This window comes from Kwoniella shandongensis, chromosome 3 (assembly GCF_008629635.2).
Source record: "Kwoniella shandongensis chromosome 3, complete sequence".
NCBI classification, from domain to species: domain Eukaryota; kingdom Fungi; phylum Basidiomycota; class Tremellomycetes; order Tremellales; family Cryptococcaceae; genus Kwoniella; species Kwoniella shandongensis.
The window spans coordinates 1775868-1799681 of NC_089289.1; the positions used below are offsets into that span (position 1 = coordinate 1775868).

A 23814-nucleotide genomic window follows, 5' to 3' on the forward strand; every position below is an offset into this window, starting at 1 on the left:
CACAGCAGATCATGTTAAGGTAGAGCATTTCAGAGAAAGGTGTCCAAGCAGGTAGCTTGCTGTGAAGGATTTTTGCACTGTATGATAATCCTTTGTGAGGTTATTGTGTAAACAAAGGGGGAATTGGGCTATATCAAGTTGAAAATTTACATGCCTCTTAAAAAAAATGGTATTTGATGTGGCTCTGGACCATGATTGCTTCGTGGGAGACATTTTGCTGTACCTTTCTATGTACCTTTCTCTGACATAAGTGTCAGTGAACATGTATCTAAAGGAGATCCAACTTATTAAGGTAGGAAATCAACCTGAGCGGCAAATAACACAAATAATCCCCCACATCTTCTCTGCTATCAACTGTTATTTCCCTGCATGTGGGTTGAGTCCCATTCAAAGAGTCACACAGTTGGTCTCAAACCCAACACCCGTTCATCATAATCACTACTCTTGTCATCACCACCGTTTACTGCCATCACTACTGTAGCATTCAAACTTAGTCAATCGTAGAACAAGCCCAAAACTACTGTCTTTTCCTTTGAGAACCTCCTGTCATCCTCTACACCAGTGTAATACTCTAACTGTTTGCTCTCTCTGTTTTGCTTGAGGGCTATTGTGGGATACAACAAGCTCTCAGTTCAATAAGTTGTAGATGTTTGAACGCTTCTTGTATCTGGGGGCTGCCCGAGTTGATGTGACGGCTTGCTGTGAAGTTGACTGTGTGATAGTCAGATTTGCTGAAGAATAATCACCCTCATAGTAACTAGCCACTTCAGCGTGAGGTGGATAGACATGACCTCCCTGAGACTGAGGGCCTGCATACCCAGAAGAAGGTGTATGGTAGTGATATCCATCTGCTTGGTATGGACTGCTGTAAATTGCTGGCGCAAGATTGGCATTGTGAGGGTTGGGCAATGATTCATGATTCTGGCTGAAGGAAGAAGCGGAATTGTGGCTATGTGGACAGGTTTGTGCAGATACCTGAGTGTTGTAAGTCTGACGTAGCTCCAGACTGAGGTCAATGATAGCTCGAGTAATCATGAATCTCGTTTCATCACTCGCATCCCAGAATGACTTGTAATTCTTGCCCAGCTCGGCCATTGCAAGGGTGGGATCCTGCACCCAGGCGCTGAGAGTCTCATCTGGTTTGAATTTCTGACCACTGCTTGACATCCCCGCCCAAGACTTAGTCTGTTTAGGCATGAATGCTTTCAAGTATTTACCCTTGTCATCTGACCAGTGTGAGTAAATGTCAGTCACCCATGCATACACTCAGAGCGTGTTGAAGATTGCTCCACTCACTCTTGTCCAAACTTGCCCCTCGGTAGGCTTCAACCCAAGCCTGACTTGTTGAAGCAGCTAAGCTTGCTTGCGTGGTCCCACGCATAGCCAGCGACTGAAGTCGATTGACATAATCGTGTGCAAAATCGGCACGCTGGCTTCCAGGTAAAGCGGCAGAGTCTAGAACCTCCTGTAGACTATGATGCAGGCCTGAGGTTGAATAAGTAGCGGTGGGTTGGGATTCACTGGTTTGAGATGACATGATGTTTGTGGAATAGGGAATGTGGAATTTTCTGGTATGATGTAGTTTGGTGAGCTTATTGAGTTTTGGTGGCAAGATATGATCCCAACACAGAGTGTCTGGGCCTTGTATTTGTACCCTGCAGTCTGTCAGGCATACTTGTACCAAGGGCTCAGAAAGCCACTGCCATTAAAGGAAGGCGAGCTCTTGGATGTCAATGCCTATTGAAAGGAGGGACAGCACCTCGTAATTGCAAATGGGCAGGGATGAAACAATGTTTCTGTGGGCTCCCTTTGATAATATTATGGCATCCAAGCCTGAGAGGCCGTTCCTCCAGGTGAACACATCTTACATATATCTGTATGGGAATTTGTGACATACAATGCGGCCCATATGTAATATGATAGCCATTGGTGAAGTATAGTAGGCTTTCTTACTGTCAATGATGTGATTACACTGCGATTGCTGCAATGCATCTCTGCAGGGCTTTTACAAGTTCCTGCTAGCTGGTTCATTAGAGAATATAGCTTGATAACACAAAACACTTCTGGGGTCTGTGAATCAGAACTTGACGATGTATTGTGACATCACTTGCCCTTTGTATGTGTCGTAAAAGGATGTGACTACAAATAGAGATGATCACTGTAACATGTCAGAAAGTCAAGAAAGCAAAAGGATGACTCAATACTGAAACAGATTGATACACTGAAAAAATCAATGATGGCATCATGAATGCCTTTCTGCAATACATGATCGCCCAGCTCCATGATGCAATGTGACATCATTTATACTGCATTCCTGAGAAGCAAGGGTGCATTGCTGAATGGAACATGCTGCTATAACATGTCAGGGATTCCTTACGCAATTACCAGCTGAAGAGATGGACGATTCCGCCCACATCACAGATAGTGACAGATATTGGTCATTTGCAGACTTCATGATTGATCAAACTGGCAGCTTTGACCGAAGTGCACATTTTGGTCAAATGGCGGACTTGGATCAAAACATAACATTTGATCAATCAGGTGGTTTTGGCTCCCCAGGGAATCTTGCAGAATGGAACTGGTCTGATGACTGACTGCACTCAATAGAGATTTCACCACAATTCTAAAGGGTTTTATTTCACAGGACCTCTCCCTTATGGGTGCTGTTATGCACATTGCGAAGCAAGGCTGTTGTTAGCTTCCTTCTCTCACAAGGACTGGTCAAAGCTGTATACAAACAAAGACAAGCCTAGCCGTCCAGGGCGCCTCTCAATTTGATGAAAAGAAGTAAAACATATGGCATCGATTGTCATCTACTCATGAGGAGTAGGAGTGCATGTCAGGTGGCACATGATTTTGAGTCTTGTCAGATAGCAGAACTGTGGAAGGTCTCCATATAGCTGTGGTAGATTGACTTTTGATAGGCTCAGTGATTACATCCCATGACGCTTGGTGCAAAGCATCCTTGCAAGCTTTTTGCAAACCCCTGCAACTGGATTCCATGAAGAGACAGCTTAGTCAACCAGGATGCCTCCAGGGTTTATGTGCATGAACTTGGTCATGTAATGTGACATCACTTGCCCTGTATGGTATGAATATTGTACAAGGATATGACTTCCAATCAAGCTCATTGATGTGATATGTTAGGAAGCAGAGAAAGCAAAAGGATGGCTCATCAGTGAAACATATTGAGTTATTACAGGATCAGCGATGTTGCTGTCCCAGCATTATTGCAGTATGTGCTTGCACAGCATCATGATGTCATTTAGCATCATTGGTGTAGTGCCATTCAGAAGCAGGGGTACATTTTTCAATGGAACAGGCTGCTGTGACATGTTATGCATTTTTGATATCAAAGGATAGCTTGTAGCAGATACATACTGAGCAACATTTGCAGTTGATGACATCATTGATGGTGCAATGCATCCTTTCAGTGTTTCCCAATGAAAGGAAAGGGCAGCAGGCGTAATTGGCCATAATACTTTCCAGGGTATAAAAGACACATGATATAGCTGCAGGTCAACTTCTTGTGCAACCATTCCCGCTATATTATCATCCTTCCTGACAACATATCTACTCTTCCCTCTGGCACATCACTTGACAAAGATGGCTCCATCTAGCAAAGGCAAATCTCAGTCTCAAGGCAAATCAAACACCCATGGCATATCTAAATCTCGTGACAGACCAGGTCACAAGCACATTGAGGAGGCAGCGTGGGTGAGATTCTTGGCTCCTGTAAAGGATGATGAAGAGGATTTAGCAACACTAGTGGAGGAAGAGGCAGCAACAAAAGAAAAAGCATGGAGGAAAGCTTATGACGGTATGTTCTGACTACATTGCACCAGACAAACTGTGAAGAGACATGCTAATTACACATCCAATTTCCACCTGTTTCTCAATAGAGTGCACCCGACCGACCTCAAAGACAGCCATGACAAGGGTACACTTCGAACTTCGAAATTACCCTACTAGGGACATAGCCAAGATGGATCTCAATGAGTTCAGCCTACATGCAAATTCCGTCAGGTCTGCACATCTTGATAAGTCTACACTTAAGGCAATGCGGGACCTTCGGATAGTGGAAAGCTTTGGCATGGGCCGTCTGAGGTATTTTGCCTACGCTTCAAAATCACAAATCAATGAAAACATTGTCTCTCCAATCTTTGCAGCTCCCAGAGATAAAACAGCGTACAAAGTCACGGACAACAATGATGTGGCAATCAAAAAGTCAACCACATACTGGGGTGGATACGTTACGAAACCTGCACAAACCTTCATCAATGTCAAGAGGTTGTATGCTGACTGGGTTTGGTCTAAAGAGTATGAAGAAGGAACAGGCTTGACCGGTTTCTACTGTCGCAACCCAAGGCCTGAGTACAACTACAGTGGACCCGATCCCTGGTCTGATGTTCCTATCCTTCAGCTTTCTGACTTTCGTCCCCGTGGCAAAAAGGGCCTGACTCAAGCAGGTTTCAAAACCTTGCTGCCTCATGACTATGGTTCAGCTTCCAGAACTTCGACGGGACCAACCTTGCCTCTGGGGCAACAAGTAACCTCAAGCTCCCGGAATCTGGTTCTCTCTGACCATAGCTTGTCAGTCCGTGGTCATCCACCTGTGATGTCCTTGCCTCCTGAGCAGATAGTTGGTACACCCACTGCAGAAGAGGTAGCGTCATACCTGGAGGCAAACCCCTTGGATGAAGCAGACTTGTCTTGTGTCACACATGGTTTCTCAGCCTCTGAGAATGCATTTGCATTCGACACAGAACCTGGACGTGCTGACAATCTTCTGATGTCTCACAAGGAGATGGAAGAGCTGTTGTATGAGAATCCTTCAGTCGTCGAAGACCTGGCTGCTGGCTACAACAGTGCATCACACTTTGCATCTCACCCTGGGTCAAGCAAAGTATTTGATCAGCCAGGTTCATCATCCATTGGCAATGCCTTTTCAGTCCCCCAGCCATCTTGGGTTCCACAACAACAACACCAACACCCAGTGCAGGACACCTCATACACAGGTGTTGCCAGTGATTGGGCCAATCCAGGTCATGCAGTTGGTCAAATGGGTGGCTTTGATTCAAGTGCAGGTCATGGTCCTGCAAGCACCTTTGGGCCCAACGCAAGCTTTGGTTTCACAGGCGGCTTTGACCCAGGTGCAGGTCAGAATCAAATGTTCAACTTTGATCCAAACGATTTTGATCAATTAGGTGACTTTGGCTTCTCAGACGCCGCTACCTGGGGCGAGTTTGACCCCAATGAGTTTGCAGGAGAAGGGCAACACAAGGGCAAAGATGTTATGCGCTGAATACAATGATCAGAGATCGGAGAATGGGATCGATTTCGGGTGTCATATCCAGGATAGGAGGTTGGATCGGATGTGTTTTGTCATAATGAGGAGTGGTTGTTCATAACTTAGCTGTAGATACGATGGGATTGTGCGATGGGACTGAGCATTTTGGTGGATTGAGATCTTATGTGTTATAGACGCAGGAGTGGCTGTAAATACGTGCGGTAGGGGGAGTAATAGTGTTTTGATAGAGTAGTAATTTCATAGCTTGGGTGATTACCGAGAGGAGTGGTTATTCATAGCGGAGCTGTAGATACATGCGGTAGGGATGATTGGGTATGATACACAGTCTGTCGATCCATCGTTGACCATAACATGGTATCGTCGTTGCATGATTGATTGCACGTAAGAGTATATAAGCACTCATGGTTGTTAGTATATGATATGTGTTATTCGTTTCGACCGATATCCCTAAATACAAGCACTGTCCTCCTGATCTATGAACACCAGACTAGCTAGGAGCATCAAGAACCAAGTCCATCTGCAACGAAAATGAGATCATCAGCACAGTTGTACAGACAATAGGTACGCGATGCAGAAGACTAGAGCTCAAGCCTGTTATCAGAGTCACACTCACGTATTGGTTGTAATCCAACGTGATGCGTCCTTCACCTCGTGCGTCGACTCTGAGATCACCAGATGACATTGTCAGCTCACCGTTTCACCAAAACATGTATGACTATATCCCTCCTTCCAGAAGAAATGTCACACCGCACTCACCTCCTGAACCCTTCCGTGTAATGCTTCACAGTAACACAAGCCATCAAGAACCTATCGAAACTAATCCCCTTTGCGGGTGGTTGTCCAGGTATAGGCGGAGGTGCGAATCGCTTCTCGAGCTTGCGGACCATCTCCCCAGGGAGGGAGAACCCGAATCCGAGAAGTGCGTTGTGAAGCTCTTTGCGATCGATGAGACCGGAGTTGTCACGGTCGAATCGACGGAAGATGCCATGCCAGTCCTATCAAGAGTTAAACGAGTTGCAAGCAGAGATGATAAAGTGATTGAACAGGGAGGGTAAGGACGAAGGTTAGAGTCGAGGAAGAGAGGAAAGAGTAGGGGAGACGTTGATCATAAATCAGCATGACGAAACACATTCGCCACATCAACCACTACCCACCTGGATGTATCGGTACAACCCCTCAAACTCCATAAAGTTGATACTCCCACTTCTGTCGGTGTCGAAGATGTCTACGAAGCTGTCAGCTATCAATTACTCTGAGTACGGCTCGAGGCAGCTCACTCATCAACTACAAGACAACCAAACACGTCAGCATACCACCTAAACAGGCCAAAGCACAGAAGGACATGATTGTGCTCACCATCTTGACGCAATCCTCTCTAGCATCCATGGTCGCATCCTTGGCAAGCAGTCGTTGAAGATCGTAGGCGCTTAATTGACCTGAACGATGCGAGTCGAACTGGTTGAACCTGTCACATGGTTGTTATCAGCCATCGTCCATTCTACGTTGTACACCGGGGTAGTGATCGAGTTCTAATGGATGGTGCCAGCCTAACAACGATCACGATTCCTGCTCGCTTTGAGGGACACACACTGCAGTGTGAGGCATGGAAGTAGATCTGATTCACTCACATCGCTCTCAGCTCAGGATCCTCTGCTGGCTGAGGGGGAGGTGGCGGACTACGCGCTTGTTGAGGTTGTTGCCATTGTTGTTGTTGCTGAGGAGGTGGTGGAGGTCCACCCTGGTTCCATTGTTGCTGAGGTGGTGGTCCGCCATTTCCTTGCGAAGGGGTATTACTCCATCGCTGTTGCTGCTGGGGAGGGGGTTGTTGTTGCTGTTGAGGAGGAGGAGGTGATTGATAGCCTTGTGGAGGACGTTGGAGAGAAGGTGGTCGTTGACCGTAACCCTGAGGTGGAGCCTGTTGTTGTTGTTGTTGTTGAGGAGGGGGATAATGTTGTTGTTGTCTGGGATCGAATCCACCTTGAGGAGGAGGGGGTGAAGTGTATTGTTGTCTCGGTGGGAAGTTTGGTTGTTGCTGCTGCTGTTGTTGTTGTTGTTGTTGATAGCTATGTTGTTGCTGTGGGGGTGGTGGAGGGGTTGGATGATAACCACCACCTTGTGGAGGACCGTGTGATTGTTGTTGTTGTTGTGGTTGAGATTCCGCAGCCAATTTCGCTGCTTCCTCTGCCTTCTTCTTCGCATACCTCTCTTCATATCTCCTCCTCGCTTCATCGCTCACGCTCCCATACGGACTGGGAGTTGACATCGATCCAGGACCTGGAGGTGGCATGGCTTGTCTCGGTGTAGGGTTTCGTTGACTTGGTGGTTGTGGTGATGATGTATCACGCATAGCACGATCACCAATAGCAAAAGGGGAGTCACCACCTGAAGGTCTGCCCAAGTATGATGACATTGCAAGATGACGATGATGTATATATACCAGGGATGTCGTCGTGGGAATACAGTGCGAATACGAATACTTGGTATGATCAGAGCGGTGTGCGGGTAACTAACTACCTGTCATCACTCACTAGTACGTGGCTCCGTGTCTCCCATGTCTCACATCGGGTCCCTTTTGTCTCCCATTTGTTTTGTTTTTGTTTTGATCGCACTCTGGTAGTGCATCATTCAACGGGATCAAATTCAGATTACATATATACAGACATTACTGGCAATATACATTTACCATAATTTATCCCATTCCATCTCATCTCATCCCCCCTTTCACCTTGCGTCAGAGTGGCTCGTGCGCGTCACCACCAATACCAACCACTCTAACACCAGCAGTCACCGTCTCGAACAGATACCAAAGCACGACGCTCGCATTCAATACTTTGCTATATCTTGTCTCTACTTCTTCACTTACACTCATAGACAACATCTCGTCTGATCTGACCATCTCCGCCAACTGCTACTTCCTCCCTGCCCAAACCTCGTTCTTGCGCTACACTCAAAATGGCTGTGAGTTTCAACTTCTCAACACCTCGGGCACTTCTACCACGTTCATGACTGACCTGTATCTCCTTTGTAGTCCAACGCCCTTGCCGGTCACCCCGGACATCTGTGAGCGGTCTCTTCTGTCTATCACTGATCGAACCATCGTCACGCGCATCCTCCTGCCCGCATTACATCTCTCACCTTTGTTACTTCGAGCTGACGTCGCGTTATTTCCACTTTATGCAGTACCGACTCACAACAATCCATCCTCGTTCAATTCCGAGAAGAATTGACCGCCGAGGGACTCATCCCTGCCGACAAGGACGCGCTCGTCTCTCGACTCGGATATGACAGGTTCGACGAAAGTACGCTCCTTCGATTCCTCCGAGCGAGGAAATTCGATGTTCCAAAGGCCAAGTTGATGTGGGCCAACAACGAGAAGTGGAGAAAGGAATTTGGAGCGGACGACATCGCTGCGTGAGTAGTGTGGATCTCTATCCACCATCCCCCACTTCCTACTCTCTCTATCGTCAAGCTACATGTTACCGTTATCTGACATTCGTATTCGATGTTTTGTCGTTGCGTAGGAACGGCTTTGACTATCCCGAACGAACCGAAGTTAGTAAATATTACCCTCAATTCTACCACAAGACCGACAAGGAGGGAAGACCATTGTACATCGAACAACTCGGCAAACTAGACATCAACAAGCTTTACGCCTTGACAACCCAAGACAGACAGCTCAAACATCTCGTTTCAGAGTATGAGAAGTTCTTGGGGGAGAGGTGCCAGGCTTGTTCAAAGCAAGTGGGACATTTGGTAGAGACGAGTTGTACAATCTTGGATCTTTACAATGCCGGTATCTCAAGTTTCTACAAAGGTGAGTGGGGAAGCGAACGTGAACGCGAACGCGAACGCGGCGCTACGCTGCGGTGCCTCGTGCAAGATTAGAATTGTCAATATATGTGTTGGAGAAGAGGCTGATAGTGGTGTTTCGTCTATAGTCAAGGACTACGTATCTGCCGCTTCTGCGATCGGTCAAAACAACTGTGAGTGCGATAGTGTAGAGAGTTCCCGTCAAGAGCTGACAGACAACCCCTACAGACGTATGTTCCACTAGACATTGACAAGCTTCCAGCTTGCAAAAACATATACTGACGCTTCTCTTTCTGCCACCATCAGCCCGAGACTATGGGTCACATGTTCATCATTAACGTGAGTGCGAGTGTCATTTACCAAAACGAGTTATGCTGACCAGGTGTCGACATCCTTCTATCCCCCTCCCACGATCACTATACGACTCAACGCAAACCACGCGTCATTTCATCAACTTCATCTCGGGCGTTTTATGTGTTCTTTTCCACCGCCGACCGGCCCCCTCCCCACACAGGCGCCATACCTCTTCTCTACCGTTTGGTCCCTCATCAAACCCTGGCTCGACGAAGCCACCGTCCGCAAGATCCACATCCTCGGTAAAGGCTACAAGACCGAATTGTTACAATACATCCCACAGGAGAATTTGCCCTCCGATTTGGGGGGTACGTGTAACTGTAAAGGAGGATGTAGTTTGAGCGATGCTGGACCTTGGAACCCCCAAGCGTAAGCGTGAGCTCGAGCGCTGGCTTGGGGTCTGGGGTGCAGGGGTTGTGGGGATGCTAGAACTGGGAGATGGGAGATATGTTGTTGTGATAGGAGAGAGGGGATGAAAACGCATAATATATACCCGTTGAGACTGATCGGGGAAGGAAGGAGGGGGTTGGAATTCGATGCTGTACATCATACCACAATCTGGATAAATTGGCTTAGGTTCAACCTTCAGCCGAGAACGGAACGAAAAGAAACTAAAGAGACGATACTATCTATATATAGTAGATGTGAGATGCGCGATGTGAGAGGAAGGGATGGAGCGATGATCCGATCCGATCCGAACCGATGAATGCATTCAACTCTCTCCGTTTTGACTTGTTGACTCGTACTGGACAGAGAAACACCTTCTCGAAACAGAACATTTTGACAGACGAGGACGTGTGATGACTGAATATTGGATGACGAAAAGCGCGGTTCAGAGCGTAATATGACACACTAAGCATGTCTTGCGCAAAAGACATGATTGATAAACGTTATTATTATATCATGGCGTGTCATGTCTACAGTACAGTACTTGATGGATGGCGAGGAGCTCGTTCTAGAGCGTAATATGGCAGACACACCAAGCAGGTCTTGCGAGAGAGACATTATGGAAATAAACGTTACATCATACCAAGGCGTGTCATGACTACATACTGGTCGTGAGAAAGGCGTGCAAAAGTGCGCAAAGATGCTGTATCTATTCGTATCGTATCGTATGAACAGGGGTAAAAGAAGGAAGAGGGGGTAGGGGGAGGTGGCTTGAGTGAAGAAAGATTGGTAGATCGTAAACAGGCGTAAAACATTGACGGGAGGAAATCAAAAACGCATACAGTAAGTCGTGGTTTAGTCAATAGAATCGTATCGTATCGTAACTTTATCGTTGGGACAGTGGCGGTGACGGAGGCATTGACATGAAGGATCGTATAGCACATGTCGTTGGGAAAGTCGTGATCGTCTTGTGGACAAGAGACAGAAGGGACAGAAGAACAAGAAGGATGAGCGAGTGGGTTGACCGTTGAAAAGAACGGACGAAAGAGAAACAAAAAAGAAAGGACGAAAAACGTTGTTGGACAAGGTGGTACAAGACATGTAGGAAAACCAATAGGGGATTTAGGAGGAAACCATTGAGGTGACGGTCAATTGATCCGGCCGGCGGACCATGTTGCCCCAACCCCTCTTAGATCGATCCGGCGCCATGTCTACCTGTGCTCACAATCCCGAATTGGACCCCGACCCCGACGAGATACTCAATCTCGACCTCGACTTTGAATGCCTATGAACCAATTTCTCATTATCCCTATTCCAGCTAGACGGCGGACTTTTTGGCGTAGGCAAAATGTGATTCCCCAACTGGGGCGAGGTCACTGATCTTCTTTCGACATATGCATGAGCATAAGGTGATGTCGTGGTTGGGATTCCATGATTCAGACCAAAATATTGAGAAGAAGGCGAAGGGGAGAAAGGTCGAGCTTCGGCACTGTGTCTCTTGGTCGATTTGTCTCGGTGTTCGAGAGCTTTGAGAGGAGATGGAGCCGATGGGTAAGAGGAAGATAATGGCGCAGGAGCGATTGGTCGAGGAGAAAAGGTAGGAGAGGTGACTTTGGACCTGAAGTCGGTGTTGATCGACTCTGCAACGTATAAGTTAGAGATGTCAGCATCTTGAAACTCCGCTTTCATACTTGTATTGATATTCCAACATTCACTCACGGGCACTAGACGGACGAGTCGACTCAGTCTTCTTGCTGGAAGTCCCCTGGACCTCTTTGCGATACAGGGTCGGCATCTTGGACATTCGACGATGTTTCTCGAGATCTAGAGGTCGATCGTGGCCGTACTGGCTTTCGTACAACCCACATCTGTTGCATAGCTAAGTCATGAATGTGTGATCAGCGCCATGTTCGGACCTGCGACGTTTAATATGGAGCGACTCACAATTCGACCAGGATGCTCACGCGACTTTCGCCAGCTTGGCGAATCCTTCTGATCGCAATTGAAGCATCGTCTCTTAACCTTGAAATTCACCTAGTCAGCTGGGACAAATATGCCTGGATGCAAAGCCCACTTACCAAGGCATTCTGCTTGACGTCCGCGTCAGTGGTATATGTAATCCCATCAACAACGATATTCAGCAATTGCGCATCTCCAGGTGGTGATATCATCTGATGAGGCGGAGGGGGCGTTGGCGAGTCACGCCAATCATCGTCTTCATCTTCCAATGGCGAAGGAGACCTGCTCTCTTGGTCGACAGATTCGTTATCTTTCGGAAAGGGGGCAAAGACATTCATCGAGATGGTGCCTTGACCTTGACCTTGCTTCGCACCTGTAGCCACAGCGTCGTTGTACATGTTGTTATTGTTGGTGTTGTGGAACATTGACCAAGGCGATGCGAGGGAGAGAGAATGCATATTGGCGAGATCGAGACCGGCAGAAGTTGGTGGGGAAGAAGAGTCGTAGCCTTGACCGTAGGAGAAATACTTGCCAGGAGCAGATCCGGGTCGACTGTCAGATCCGGTTGGCGAGGAGAGTGGCTGCTCAATGGCTCGAGGGTGATCTGCCAAGTGAGGATAGCCAGGGTATCCTTGGTTCTGAGCACCGTAGGGGAATACGTTGTTGCTGTTGTTGCTGTTGATTTGACTGGTATATGGTAGCTGCATGTGCAGTGGAGATGGTTGGGGCGCAACGTTGTTGTCCCGGGGATTATGGACTTGGGCGGCGGGATTGGACGTCAAGTTACGCATCGAGGGAAGTGGGAGTGTTGGAGTTGAAGCCGGGGACATCAACGTGAAGGATGCTCTAAAGCAACTCGGTCAGTCGCGGTGTCCCTCTTGTATCGTAGTAGAAGGACAGAACTCACGGGGGCAATCCATAACTGCCGTTGACGGCAGCAGGTGACTCAACTTGAGTGTATGGAGGCCATGGCCATCTCGGAGCTTGGTGGATTGAGCCCGACAGACCGGCGGGCGAGGTAGCTGTTCGTCTGCGACCAGCACAGGTATATTCAGCTTATAATATAGAGGTAACGAGGAGCCTTGATGTGACGACTCACTCGAAAGAGATGCCAGATCCCTGTTGACCATCATTTGATCCGATATTGATTGGGAGTGTGGAAGGGCGCACGCCCACGCTCGAATCCTTTTGCATCTGCATGTTGAAGTTTGTACTTGGCCGTGACAATGATGATAGAGGAGACCAAATAGATGTGATGGGTGGTAGATTCCTCGATGATAAGAGTGGATCAAGATCTTCTGAGCGGCGAGATGGATGTGGATAGGTGAGTATCATGTGGTCTTGTCAAAAGGGAGGGAAGCTTCGAGTTCGCTCGCTACCCAAATGGGGCGTAAGTTGATCGATGAAGTACCCTTTGGATCGGCCCTGCCGATCTGTCGAATCAAAGGTGATCGAAGTTGTCGTCGACCGAGAGAGAAGATGGAACGAGATGAAAAAGAAAAATAAAGAGGAAAAGAGGATGATCCTGTCAAAGAGATGGGAAAGAACTATTAGCATTCTTCGTTCAACGTAGCGTGACCATCTCATTATATGTCTTTTCCAACAAGAGGTCAAGTAGGATGAATGCGTCCAATTGTTCGGAGGATTACACTTCGAGGGTCAGATGGGAAGCGAAGAACGTGTTGTCTTGACGCTAAGAGACCGAGCATCCGCAATGCGAAAGCGAAAGGATGGTCCGAGCGAAACCAACAATGAGCTAATGGTCAACGCTGAGTGGGTGGCTTAGGCACATGTTGGGTCGTGGTGGTGGGACGATTATCAAAGCGTTCAATGTAGGAGTAGGAAAGGATCTTCAGGAAAATGTGGCGTAACTCCAGAAAAACGTTTCGAGGACAATTGAAAAAAGGATGTTGAACGAAAGGGACTTCATCGAGAGCAAAATGGTGGGAGGAGGGAGAAAAAGACGGATCCAGACAAGGAAAGTGACGGTATCAGACGGGACACGGCGAAGTTGACGTGTACTCGACATACACAAGCACAGCACAAAGCGACGGCGACAGCGACGCACAGGGAGGGTTGTAGAGATGTCGAGGATATTACCAATCCCCATCTCCGCAGAGAGCGATCAAAGCGAAAGGAAACACCGAGCTAGAAGCACCCACTGGATCTTGTTGTCTGCCGATGTGCCGGGCGGGAGAGCGACGGACAACCGTGCGATCTTGTGGATGAGTCAGCGAAGGTAAAGATGGAGGCTCTGGCGTCGTCTTGGCAACACTACTCGTAGGTATCAGCACAGAAGCACAAGCGGATGAACCAGATTCAATCTCGGTGAATCGGTGTCTTCTGGTGTGCGATTGTGATGATATATTGGGTCTGAACACCGAAAGGAACGTGAGATGAACAGTCTGGACCATAACGACCAGCGATAGTCCTCGAGACATGGTGTGGGGGAGGTGTCGGGTGTACTCACCCAAGTTGACCGATCCTTCACCTGATAGACTCGTATCTCAAAGAGACTTTCAGCTCCAGTCTACCTCGCTCTGACAATCATCCACCTCCACCGTGGGCCGTACGCTGCTCGGATCACAAATGATTTCGAATCAGCTTTACGCCCTCCTCAACTGATTCTGATCCGCCGGCACAGTCAACCGTTCCTAGATGGTGCACGATCCCATCGACGCCTTCGGTGAGGTACCGACACGAGGCTGATCCATCGTGAGTTGACAAGGTGACCCCGGTCACACATCGCCAACGACGTGAAGTGACCGAGCACCGAGAGGTGGGTGGCAACGATACAAAGGATAGCTGTGTATGTAGGCGCCGCCGCAGCTAGGACGGATACTCACGGATCAATGTTTGCGTTGCTCGGAGTAACTTGCCTCGTGTTGTTGTAAGTCATGTATTATGCTCAGGGCAAGTTGATTGATGCGAGAAAAATGATGAAGATGACGAAAGTGATAGATTGATGTGAGTGAAAGTGATCGTTATCACTGAAAGGACGAAGATAAGTGGTGATTGTATTAGCTACTTTTCTGTCCCTGTTCGATTCTTCATGTGGATAGTCCGCTGACCAGGAAGAAAGGAGATGAATGCCCAGCCAGTCCAATGACGACGATGACGGATAGAACAGTCTCGCCTTCCTTTCAACTAATTTGGGGGTGATCCCAACACGCTCCGCGTTGTTCGCCAGGGTGATCGAGATCCGCCCGAGGTTGGATGACCGAGCGTAGCTAGCGTTACAATGCGACTTGATATGGTGACTAAGTGGGTACGATGAGAAGGTTAGAGTATGGTGAGTACACGGCGATTGAGGATTGATCCGCGATGATGTCGGACGAGAATGGGGTGATCATCGCTTTTGAGGTTGTGTTGAGATTTGACGCGATGTGAGTAGATACAGTACATTGTAGACCGCTCGGACGTTCTACCACGCGCATTGTTTGGTTGACATGTGTATGTGAGTGCATGTGAGTGTTTTTGTGTGTGTAGTCATATCTCTCCACCCTGAGCTCTCTGCGTGAGTGTGGTTCATGTGTGCGTGTTGGCACGGTCCGCTCTTGAGATATCTGCTCACTGCACGATCCACTGCACGTCTTCCCTCGGCACGAAAAAAAAGGACGCATATACACCGTTGAATCTGACAAAGTGTGATACCGCATCGTATCGGTGGGGGCGGCTGACGTTGTGACTGTTGACGTGTGAGCATGTAGCGATGCTTGTCAACAACAGCGACGTGCAGGGTGGAGGTTCGAGCGTTGTATGATCAGGGTCCGGGAAAACAGCACCAGTACAACATATTTCGCTGTATATCGCTGGCATCGGAGATAAGTAAAGGCCGACGATTGTGCCACATTTGCTTTCACCGGTGCAGCATTTTCTATTTTGCCGCCACTCAGATTTCGCTGTTAGTCGCTGGTTCTGAAGCTGTTGCATGGCATCTCGCTGGTAGAGGGACAGGAGGTGCCATAGTCGCTCGGTGGTGCAGTCACTGCTCACTGCTCACTCACTCACTCACTTGCAGAGGGATTGTACGGATCGTCAATTCAAGATTGTCTAAACAGAGTCTTTGGTGTACAGTCCTCTTTCTTCAACCATCAACAAAAATCTGTGAGTATACATACTTGACATCTCTACGTAGTAGCAGAGCACTGACGTCTAGCCCTCTCGCTCTTTCACTCCTCTTTCTTTTTCGACTACTCGCTATCTCATCTCGTCAATAACTATTCAACCTATCCTCGAAATCCCCTTTCCCCTTTACGACAATAACCACAGCTTAAAATGAAGGACATCTCCTCCGTCGAGACTTTGGCCGTGCCCGAGGGCGTCACCGTCGCCATCAAGGCCCGAACCGTTACCGTTGAGGGACCCAGAGGAAAGTTGGTCAAGAACGTTGGACACATCCAGTTGGACATCCAAGTGGTGAGTGGATAGGTCGTACTGGAATAGGGATACTGGAGAGGATAAGAGTGGAAGAGGATGGGGGGATCTGCAGGGAAGGTGTTGAGTGGAGACGGGGCAACTGCCGGACGTGCAACGGGAGAGAGGGAGAACGCGAGAGACAATGCAGCAGAGAAATCGTTGGGAGGCATGGACATATGGCTAGGAGCGGTGACTGGTCGACTGGAAGGTTTTCTCTCGTCCTTGGGGACGTCGCAGACAGCTCTCTGGGCTATCCGTCGTTGGCGCTCTGCCCGAGGGGCCATCGCACGGTCGGCGGGGTCGTAGACAACGTGCAACCAAATTTTGTATCACATCAGCTTACACCTTTTCCTTCTACAGGTCAAGACTGCCAAGGCCTCCAAGGTCGTCTTCACTGTCTGGCACGGTGCCCGAAAGCACGTTGCCTGTCTCCGAACAGTCAAGTCTATGGTCGAGAACATGATCATCGGTGTTACAAAGGTGGGTCGGAACTGGAAACGCAAATTATACGATAAGGAACCGTATACTGATGGACTTTTGCTATTAGGGATTCCTTTACAAGATGCGATTGGTTTACGCGCATTTCCCCATCAACGCCATCCCCTCCGACGACGGTTCCTCCATCCAGATCCGAAACTTCTTGGGAGAGAAGTTTGTCCGAGACTGTCCTATGCTTGAGGGTACCAAGATCTCTCTCTCCGACGTCAAGGACGAGCTCATCCTTCAAGGTAACGACATCGAGAAGGTTTCCCAATCCGCCGCTTCCATCACCGACAAGACCCGAGTCAGGGACAAGGATATCCGAAAGTTCTTGGATGGTGAGTCAACTAACCTCTTCTTTGCAAGCCAAAATCGTCGTGGCAATTTACGCTGATTGCTCTTTCTTTCGCAGGTGTCTACATCTCCGAGCGAACTACCGTTGTTCTTGACCAGTAGAGTGGGGATTTAGGATCTGATTGGATGGATCGTGGGCTAGGTCCAGGGATGAGGGACATGGGACGTTGTCGGAGTCTACACAGCATCGAGGTAGACAACGATGTAACATCATTGACGCACTGTGGTCGAAGTTTGCGAAAATCTCGAAGAGTTACTGTGGAGAGCGTGAGGAACCGATAGCGGGGAGGGCACCTTCTAACTCACGATGACACAGTTAACGGCTTTCATCCCTGCCCGAGCTAGCAGTATGACGCGCTGTTCCTCCTTTCACAATCTGATAGCGTATAGGTCAACTCGGTCGATTGACGCCCGAGGTGGGGGATGACCTTGGAGTGAGGAGGCGACAAAGGGGAGCTTCTCTACTCATGAAACCACTAACAAGTCTCATCGTTTCATCCCTGCCCGAGGTTCGGACACAAGCTGCTCTTCTTTCGCGAGACGTTTGACTGTCAGGTCAGTGTTGGGATGTCGCGCCACTTAGGCTGGGCGATCCTTTCTGTTGAACAGTGTTTCGCAATGAGAGGAGGACGTCACTCGTAGTAATCTAACTGATGAACCTCCTTTCATCAGAGTACCCTTGCTGTCGCTTCGTGTATGACATGCCTGGCAGACTGCAAGGTACTAAAGCGAAGCGAGGGGTTTCCTCTTCAGAGCGTTCTCGCCACCATAACTCAGCACCTCTTACAGCTCACACTACTCCCACGTCAAGGATATTGGCCACTTATCCCGTATACATCATGTCAGCTGCAAACAATGGATCCCATTCCCCTGCTCCTGGTGCGACGTCAAACCTGAATCCTCTTCTACAGAATATTGTACGCTCCATCGACCACTACTGCGATCCTTACGATTTTGTCAATGCCTTTGTCTCCCAACTCACGCAGATGTCGCATTTTCCTGACATTAGGGGGAACCGCATCATAGGCAAAAGCGGTTCACCTAGTCAGAAGTGGGCAGATACATACAGATCCTTGAAATCCAACGAATCCAGTGAGTCGACTTATCGACAACTCATTTTGCTGCGTCATGTAGTCGACAGACACTGAATGGCCGTTCAGGGGACCCGCACAGTGATACTCTTTTCACTCGCATGCCGGAGTGTACAAAGAGCTGCGCACGAAAAGGCGTCGAGACTCTGGAAGAGTGGAAGGGCGATCCTTCCAAGGCAGATAGGTTCTTCTGTAAAGGGTGGGACGGATTCAAGAAACTGAACGAAGAGTCGAGACTGGATCACTCTCAGGTTGTCATTGATCTCAGTCATGAGCTGCTACAGACTTATGCAGAGGCTCACCCAAGTTCTGGCCGCGGCGGCACTTCAGACTCGACTGCCACCCTTCCACTTTCCCAGGCTGATGGCACTGCTCTCTCAACCATGTCTGAACGAACCACTGGCCAGAGGAGCATGGTGAGCTCTGACACTGTCCAGGGGGATGATGGTCACCAGAAGGATGGCACGAGGGGAATGGGAATTGGAGACATCCTCGGTTAGATGAACACCATACATCCTTTCAGTTTCGATTCAGATAGACCAGCTACTGGATATCGGAGAACTGCATTGGGTGATGAGTGTAGCTTCCGTGCGTGAGAGAACCGGCAAGGGTCGTAGATGATGATCTGTGGGATGACTTGTATATAAGCGAGATGTGATATAATGTATGCGTTCCAGACCAGTGTTCACACACGGAGTGGATCTCACACCCATATGGTACGTCGCATAACACACGAGATGTTGACCTACTTCTGCCGTTTGGATTTGGTCCTTGACCCCATACGGAGCCGGAACTCGTCATCATTTGCGCCTCCTCTCATATTAAACAGTTGCATGGCTCTATATGAATGGTCTGATCCATCTTTGGCCGGTTCCGAACGCTGAGCAACCGGAGGAAAGGGAGAGCGGCTGGACAGTGGCAAACTTCACCGTGATGCCTCCCGCCTGAGAGACTCTTGTTGCACTTCAGACGTCAAGACATGGCCATTGATGTGCACTTTTGTCCTGCTGAAGAGTCTTCTCTTGGGCTTACTTGTGATCTCTAACTGGTTGCAACAACAGCACACCTTTCTTCACTGGCCCCTGAAGGTCCTTGGCTGCTTGTGGCCTTCTGTTTTTACTGTGATTTAGTAATTACAACCACCTTCTTTACCTGGTTCTTGCAACTCTCTGACAAGGAGAAATATGCCTTCTCCCTCACCTTTCAGTCTTTCCCCTTCTAATTCCCCTTTAAGAGAAATGACATCATAATGACAAAGCACCTTTGTCGGTAGACCCCTGAGCATTTTTTGCTGTTTGAACATCACTCAGGGGTCAAATGGGTACTTATAGCTGTAATAGGTGCTCTTCATAGATCATGTTGTCACCCACAAACAAGCAACCGTTCTAATACCTCACTCAGCTGATTATTCACCACCCCTAACCATTACTCTACTCAACACACAAGAGCATCACTCCAACATGTCATCACGACACACCAAGAGACAATACTCTGCTGGGATCAAAATCGAAGAGTCTGAAGATTGGCTTTCACTTGATCAACACTACAAGCCTGAAGATTCAGCATCAGGGTTTGATGATTCTTCGGTGGAGATCAAACGGGAGTACTCCCCTTCATGTGAATTGGAGGACATACCAATGTATTAGTGAGTCGCAAACCACAGCCATACATAGTGGGACACCGGATACAAAGGGCACTAGTGTTCCCAGAGATGATAGTCACTGATGTGGTTGAAATAAACGCTCTTTCCAGTCCTCCCACTCTGACGGAAGAGCTTGTCCGTTCTATCTATGAAGGAGATACAGATCTTGCATACAAAAGAATGTGTGATTCATTGAAGTGAGTAAGGATTTTACAATGCTACATGATTCTCCAATACCCCAGCAAAAACGGGTGGTATACTGTGCTCACTGTACTATGATCACATAGAGATGGAACAGAGAAAATGATTGTGAACTTTGCACTGTGTTATGCTATGCAGCTTCCAAGTGAGGAGTTTCTTGCATACAACAGTGACAGACACAAAAAAGGCAAGGATTGGCTAGAGAAGCGGTATGAGTCGATTCCAAGACTTACTAACAAGAGTGGTTTTCGGGACATCTTTTTTGACCATGTTTCTCAAAGTCGCACGCTTGTGCCAGAGATCAGGGAAGGTGACAGAAGGCTCAGTGATGCACTGCAGAAAGCAAAAGACACTTGTGATGAAGTGAAACAATCTCTCAGGTAAGTCAACATGCCGCCCACAATATCCAATGTCAAATGCCAAACATTGTGTTGTGCATCAGAGAGTGTGATCTGGTTGTAGCACAGTCAACCTATCTGCTGACATAACTTTGACCACACCTTAGTGATTCTGATCAACAGCAGTTCTCACGTGCGTCTGATCATGTGGCAAAATGGACACCAGCAACATGGTCACGTTTCAGATCCAAGCCCGGAAATTTCAGACTTACACTTCGAAAGCGTCAATTCAAGAACATGGAAGACCCCTCCAAGATTGAAGCATGTATCACAGCACTTTACAATCGGGAAACAACTCAACAAGGACCACCTGATCAAGCCACCTATGACTTCCCAAGACACAGTTCTACCTCCCAGTATGCTGGAAGTTCTGTCTAATGTTCTGCAAGCACTGTGCCAGCATCATCCGCTCTGCCCCCGAAGCATTACAAGTGATTTTGTTTGCTTAAGCGGGATGAGCTGAGTCTGAGAGCATTGAAAGGAAAATTAGGCTGGAAGGGGGTGTTTGTTTTTGATGACTTGGGATTATAGGGTGGAGCATGTAAGTGAGAAACAGCAGAAGAATGGGTGGGTGTGTATATAAAAGAGTTCATAGCCTATGTGAAGTGTGCATGCAGTAGGTCTCAAGATGGTCAGTGACAGATATGTACAAGGTGAAGCCATATCTTCAGACCCAATGTTCAGCTTTTACAGGACCACAATCCAATATGGGTGTATACCAAAGCTACAGGGAACAACCTTATCACACCCACTCAGTCTTGATATATGAGCATGTTGGACAGGTAAAGGTACATGGATGCTTGCACTCCATCAGATCATGACTGAGACATGTGGGCTTCTTGCACATATGGCAAAATAATATCCAGATTGATGTTGAGGGTCAAGTGTCGGCATTTGGGTCTAGCAACTTTTTCATTATTACATAATCTACTTAACCCCTAACTACCAGCACCTCTGTGCAGTACAGATTGCAAGCAGGCTCCTCATGGGCAATTGCTCTGACTCATGTATGTATCATATCAGCTTTAGGCCCCTAGATATCTGTGCATGTCTTCCCATCTATGTACCCCATAACCTTCTAAGCCTTACATCCACATACACCTCTCACCTGCTTTATCTTCACCCAAGGCCCACTACTGTCTACTATGCACCCATGAACCCCCACCGGTGGGACCTCCAGCTTGCGCTGAGGATCCACTCCCTCCATAGGCAGTGTTTTCAGATTGCGGAACACTGGAAGTGCCCCGCATAGATGACCCTCCTTCTTGGTCTGGCCACTGGTAAAATGAACCTCCTAAGAGTGATCGGGACTGTGCAGGGAATGGATTGATGATCTCTGCTTGTGGGATTTGAGAGTAATCCACAATGGTATCAAGTAGTGTATCTCTCTCCTTGTTTTGACCTTCAGACTCGTATTTTTCACGGAAGGCAGGACAGTTGCATTGCAACCAATTCCTTGTGTTGTTGTGTGCATGCTGTCTTTCCCCTGAAAGCTTTTCAGTGTCTCTTGCCGCTACTAGGCTTTCAAGCATGCCTTTTTGCATCTCTGGGCTGGCTATTTATGTAATGCCATGAACAATCAGTAGAGCACTATGTATTGCAACCATCAAACATTCCTTACACTCACCTTTATTGTACGCATTTATAAATGCCCTTTCTGCTTCAGTAATGTCTCTGCCTGGATGGTAGTCAGGACCACTGACTGCAGCATAATCACCTTCTGAGTTGGGGTCATTGAAAGAAATAACACCATAAGCAGATGATTTGTTGGACATATTGAATGAGAGGGTAACAAGTGGTGTGTGTGTGTGTGTGTGTGTGTGTGTGTGTGTGTGTGTGTGTATAAGGATGACTTTTATAAGGAGAGAAGGATAGTGAGAGACATAGAGCCTTGAGGGAGTTTTATAGGGTGGTGTGGTACAGGACACAGTGAGCATTGAGCAGCATCAATACACACAAGAAGGCATTCTGGACATCAAAGGATGCTATCGGAGCGGGTAGTGAAACGTTTGAGGGGGTATGGGATAAAAGGACATCCTCAGCAATGGAAGGGCCAGGTATTTCTGTCGCCACTAAGTGTTACAATCCAAAAGAAAAGGTCATAAGTACATGAAAAGCCATTGAGACAGCTGAGGTGAAAACTCAAGGCTGAATGTCATATGTAGTAGAGCTGATAGAAACAACCAGGCGAAGCCAAACTTGTGCTGTCAAAGTGTATTCGACCTGTTCAAAATGTAGCACCACATGCTTCTTGGTACTAGCCTGCATGTCTCTTAAAACACACTGGGGAAGGCTACTGGCTGTAAGAGGTTAAAATTGCCACCTTTAGATGTGCTACAACAAAAATATTACCCTCCTTTGTTGTAGTGACCCCTTGGATTTGAGCAATGAAACAGTAATGTAATGTATTGGCTGCAAATTCCTGTGTCAATCACCTTCTTGACCACCTTCTTAATAAGACGGTTACGACACTGCATTGAAAAAGATGCTGACACTGCTTGTTATTATGCCCCTAGAGCAACAATGATCAGAGACTATCCTTTGTGTCAAGTAGCCTGCATCAAACATCATGAGTGGGGCTGTATGAGATCAGATGAAGGGGCTATTGGAACATAAGGTGGTTTGATTTCCCGCACACCCACAACACCTCACAACTCATGACAATCACCCCATCAACCCAATTCCATGCTGTCAACTGCTACTTACACCATCATGTCTACTCCCAGGTTCAACAAAGTGATGGGTAAGTATGGCAATGATGTCACAACCCACAAATACACTCACTAACAGAGATGGTGTGTGTCATTATCCTCACTTCACCTAGTCTCCTTGCCAGATAATTATAGCAAGGGGGCAATGAACGATCTATGGGAACGTGTTGATAAAATGCCTCTCCCTGAATATGAGAATGTCCAGAAGAACCGAGCAAGTTTCACAGATCGTCTCCCTGAGGAGAACAAAAAGTTTCAAAAACTGGAAGTGGAAGGGCATCTGGAGAAGGTCGTGACAGCTGTCCTTGATGCATCTGCTTGGAAGCGTCGTCATGAATCCACTGCACAATCTTCTGCACCTGCAGCATTCTCCTCATCCACTGCCTCTCTGAGTGGTGGCACTGACCACTACACCTCCCAGCAGGGCTACTATTCCCAGTCCCATGGCTACTCACGTGATGCTCTTCCTCTACCAGGACCCCTGGCCTACCCTGGATATAGTTCCCAAGCTCCGAGCACCTACTCCAATGTGCAATACAGTGCCTCTGCTCCCAGTTGGTCCTCAGCCCCTCCTGAGTCTTGGTATTATTCCTCTGGTACTGGTACTGGACACAACACCACGTCTGACTCAAAGCGCCTGCCAGCCCCACATGGCTACTACATCAACGAGCAAGGCCATCCGGTCAAAGGAGAACCT

General features: G+C 47.9%; 9 protein-coding genes across 9 annotated transcripts; 5 read left to right on the forward strand and 4 right to left on the reverse strand.

Annotated features, from left to right (window-relative positions):
- Positions 1-627: 627 nt before the first annotated feature.
- Positions 628-1927, reverse strand: CI109_101990 (uncharacterized protein; the record flags this gene model as incomplete). The annotated part of the gene is made up of 3 exons (XM_032007697.2): positions 628-1226; positions 1297-1591; positions 1898-1927. 3 exons carry the CDS (start codon positions 1925-1927, stop codon positions 628-630), a joined length of 924 nt encoding a protein of 307 aa, XP_031858043.2.
- Positions 1928-3606: 1679 nt separating this feature from the next.
- CI109_101991 (uncharacterized protein) lies at positions 3607-5305 on the forward strand (the record flags this gene model as incomplete). Its single annotated transcript, XM_032007696.1, has 2 exons — positions 3607-3820; positions 3903-5305. 2 exons carry the CDS (start codon positions 3607-3609, stop codon positions 5303-5305), a joined length of 1617 nt encoding a protein of 538 aa, XP_031858042.1.
- A 493-nt stretch (positions 5306-5798) lies between these two features.
- Positions 5799-7721, reverse strand: CI109_101992 (uncharacterized protein; the record flags this gene model as incomplete). The annotated part of the gene is made up of 7 exons (XM_032007695.1): positions 5799-5828; positions 5925-5973; positions 6068-6306; positions 6466-6536; positions 6589-6595; positions 6668-6776; positions 6940-7721. The coding sequence occupies 7 exons, from the start codon at positions 7719-7721 to the stop codon at positions 5799-5801; spliced, it is 1287 nt and encodes a 428-aa protein (XP_031858041.1).
- Positions 7722-8263: 542 nt separating this feature from the next.
- Positions 8264-9372, forward strand: CI109_101993 (uncharacterized protein; the record flags this gene model as incomplete). Its single annotated transcript, XM_032007694.1, has 6 exons — positions 8264-8269; positions 8340-8371; positions 8492-8722; positions 8833-9125; positions 9250-9294; positions 9350-9372. The coding sequence occupies 6 exons, from the start codon at positions 8264-8266 to the stop codon at positions 9370-9372; spliced, it is 630 nt and encodes a 209-aa protein (XP_031858040.1).
- Positions 9373-9436: 64 nt separating this feature from the next.
- CI109_101994 (uncharacterized protein) lies at positions 9437-9848 on the forward strand (the record flags this gene model as incomplete). The annotated part of the gene is made up of 2 exons (XM_065967059.1): positions 9437-9460; positions 9636-9848. 2 exons carry the CDS (start codon positions 9437-9439, stop codon positions 9846-9848), a joined length of 237 nt encoding a protein of 78 aa, XP_065823131.1.
- Positions 9849-11083: 1235 nt separating this feature from the next.
- On the reverse strand, positions 11084-13156 carry CI109_101995 (uncharacterized protein; the record flags this gene model as incomplete). Its single annotated transcript, XM_032007692.2, has 6 exons — positions 11084-11502; positions 11582-11741; positions 11807-11884; positions 11941-12667; positions 12729-12851; positions 12921-13156. 6 exons carry the CDS (start codon positions 13154-13156, stop codon positions 11084-11086), a joined length of 1743 nt encoding a protein of 580 aa, XP_031858038.2.
- Positions 13157-13917: 761 nt separating this feature from the next.
- Positions 13918-14262, reverse strand: CI109_101996 (uncharacterized protein; the record flags this gene model as incomplete). Its single annotated transcript, XM_065967060.1, has 1 exon — positions 13918-14262. One exon carries the CDS (start codon positions 14260-14262, stop codon positions 13918-13920), a length of 345 nt encoding a protein of 114 aa, XP_065823132.1.
- Positions 14263-16099: 1837 nt separating this feature from the next.
- CI109_101997 (60S ribosomal protein uL6) lies at positions 16100-17176 on the forward strand (the record flags this gene model as incomplete). The annotated part of the gene is made up of 4 exons (XM_032007691.1): positions 16100-16240; positions 16601-16720; positions 16788-17058; positions 17133-17176. The coding sequence occupies 4 exons, from the start codon at positions 16100-16102 to the stop codon at positions 17174-17176; spliced, it is 576 nt and encodes a 191-aa protein (XP_031858037.1).
- A 737-nt stretch (positions 17177-17913) lies between these two features.
- On the forward strand, positions 17914-18665 carry CI109_101998 (uncharacterized protein; the record flags this gene model as incomplete). Its single annotated transcript, XM_032007690.2, has 2 exons — positions 17914-17991; positions 18216-18665. 2 exons carry the CDS (start codon positions 17914-17916, stop codon positions 18663-18665), a joined length of 528 nt encoding a protein of 175 aa, XP_031858036.2.
- Between the last annotated feature and the right edge of the window lie 5149 nt (positions 18666-23814).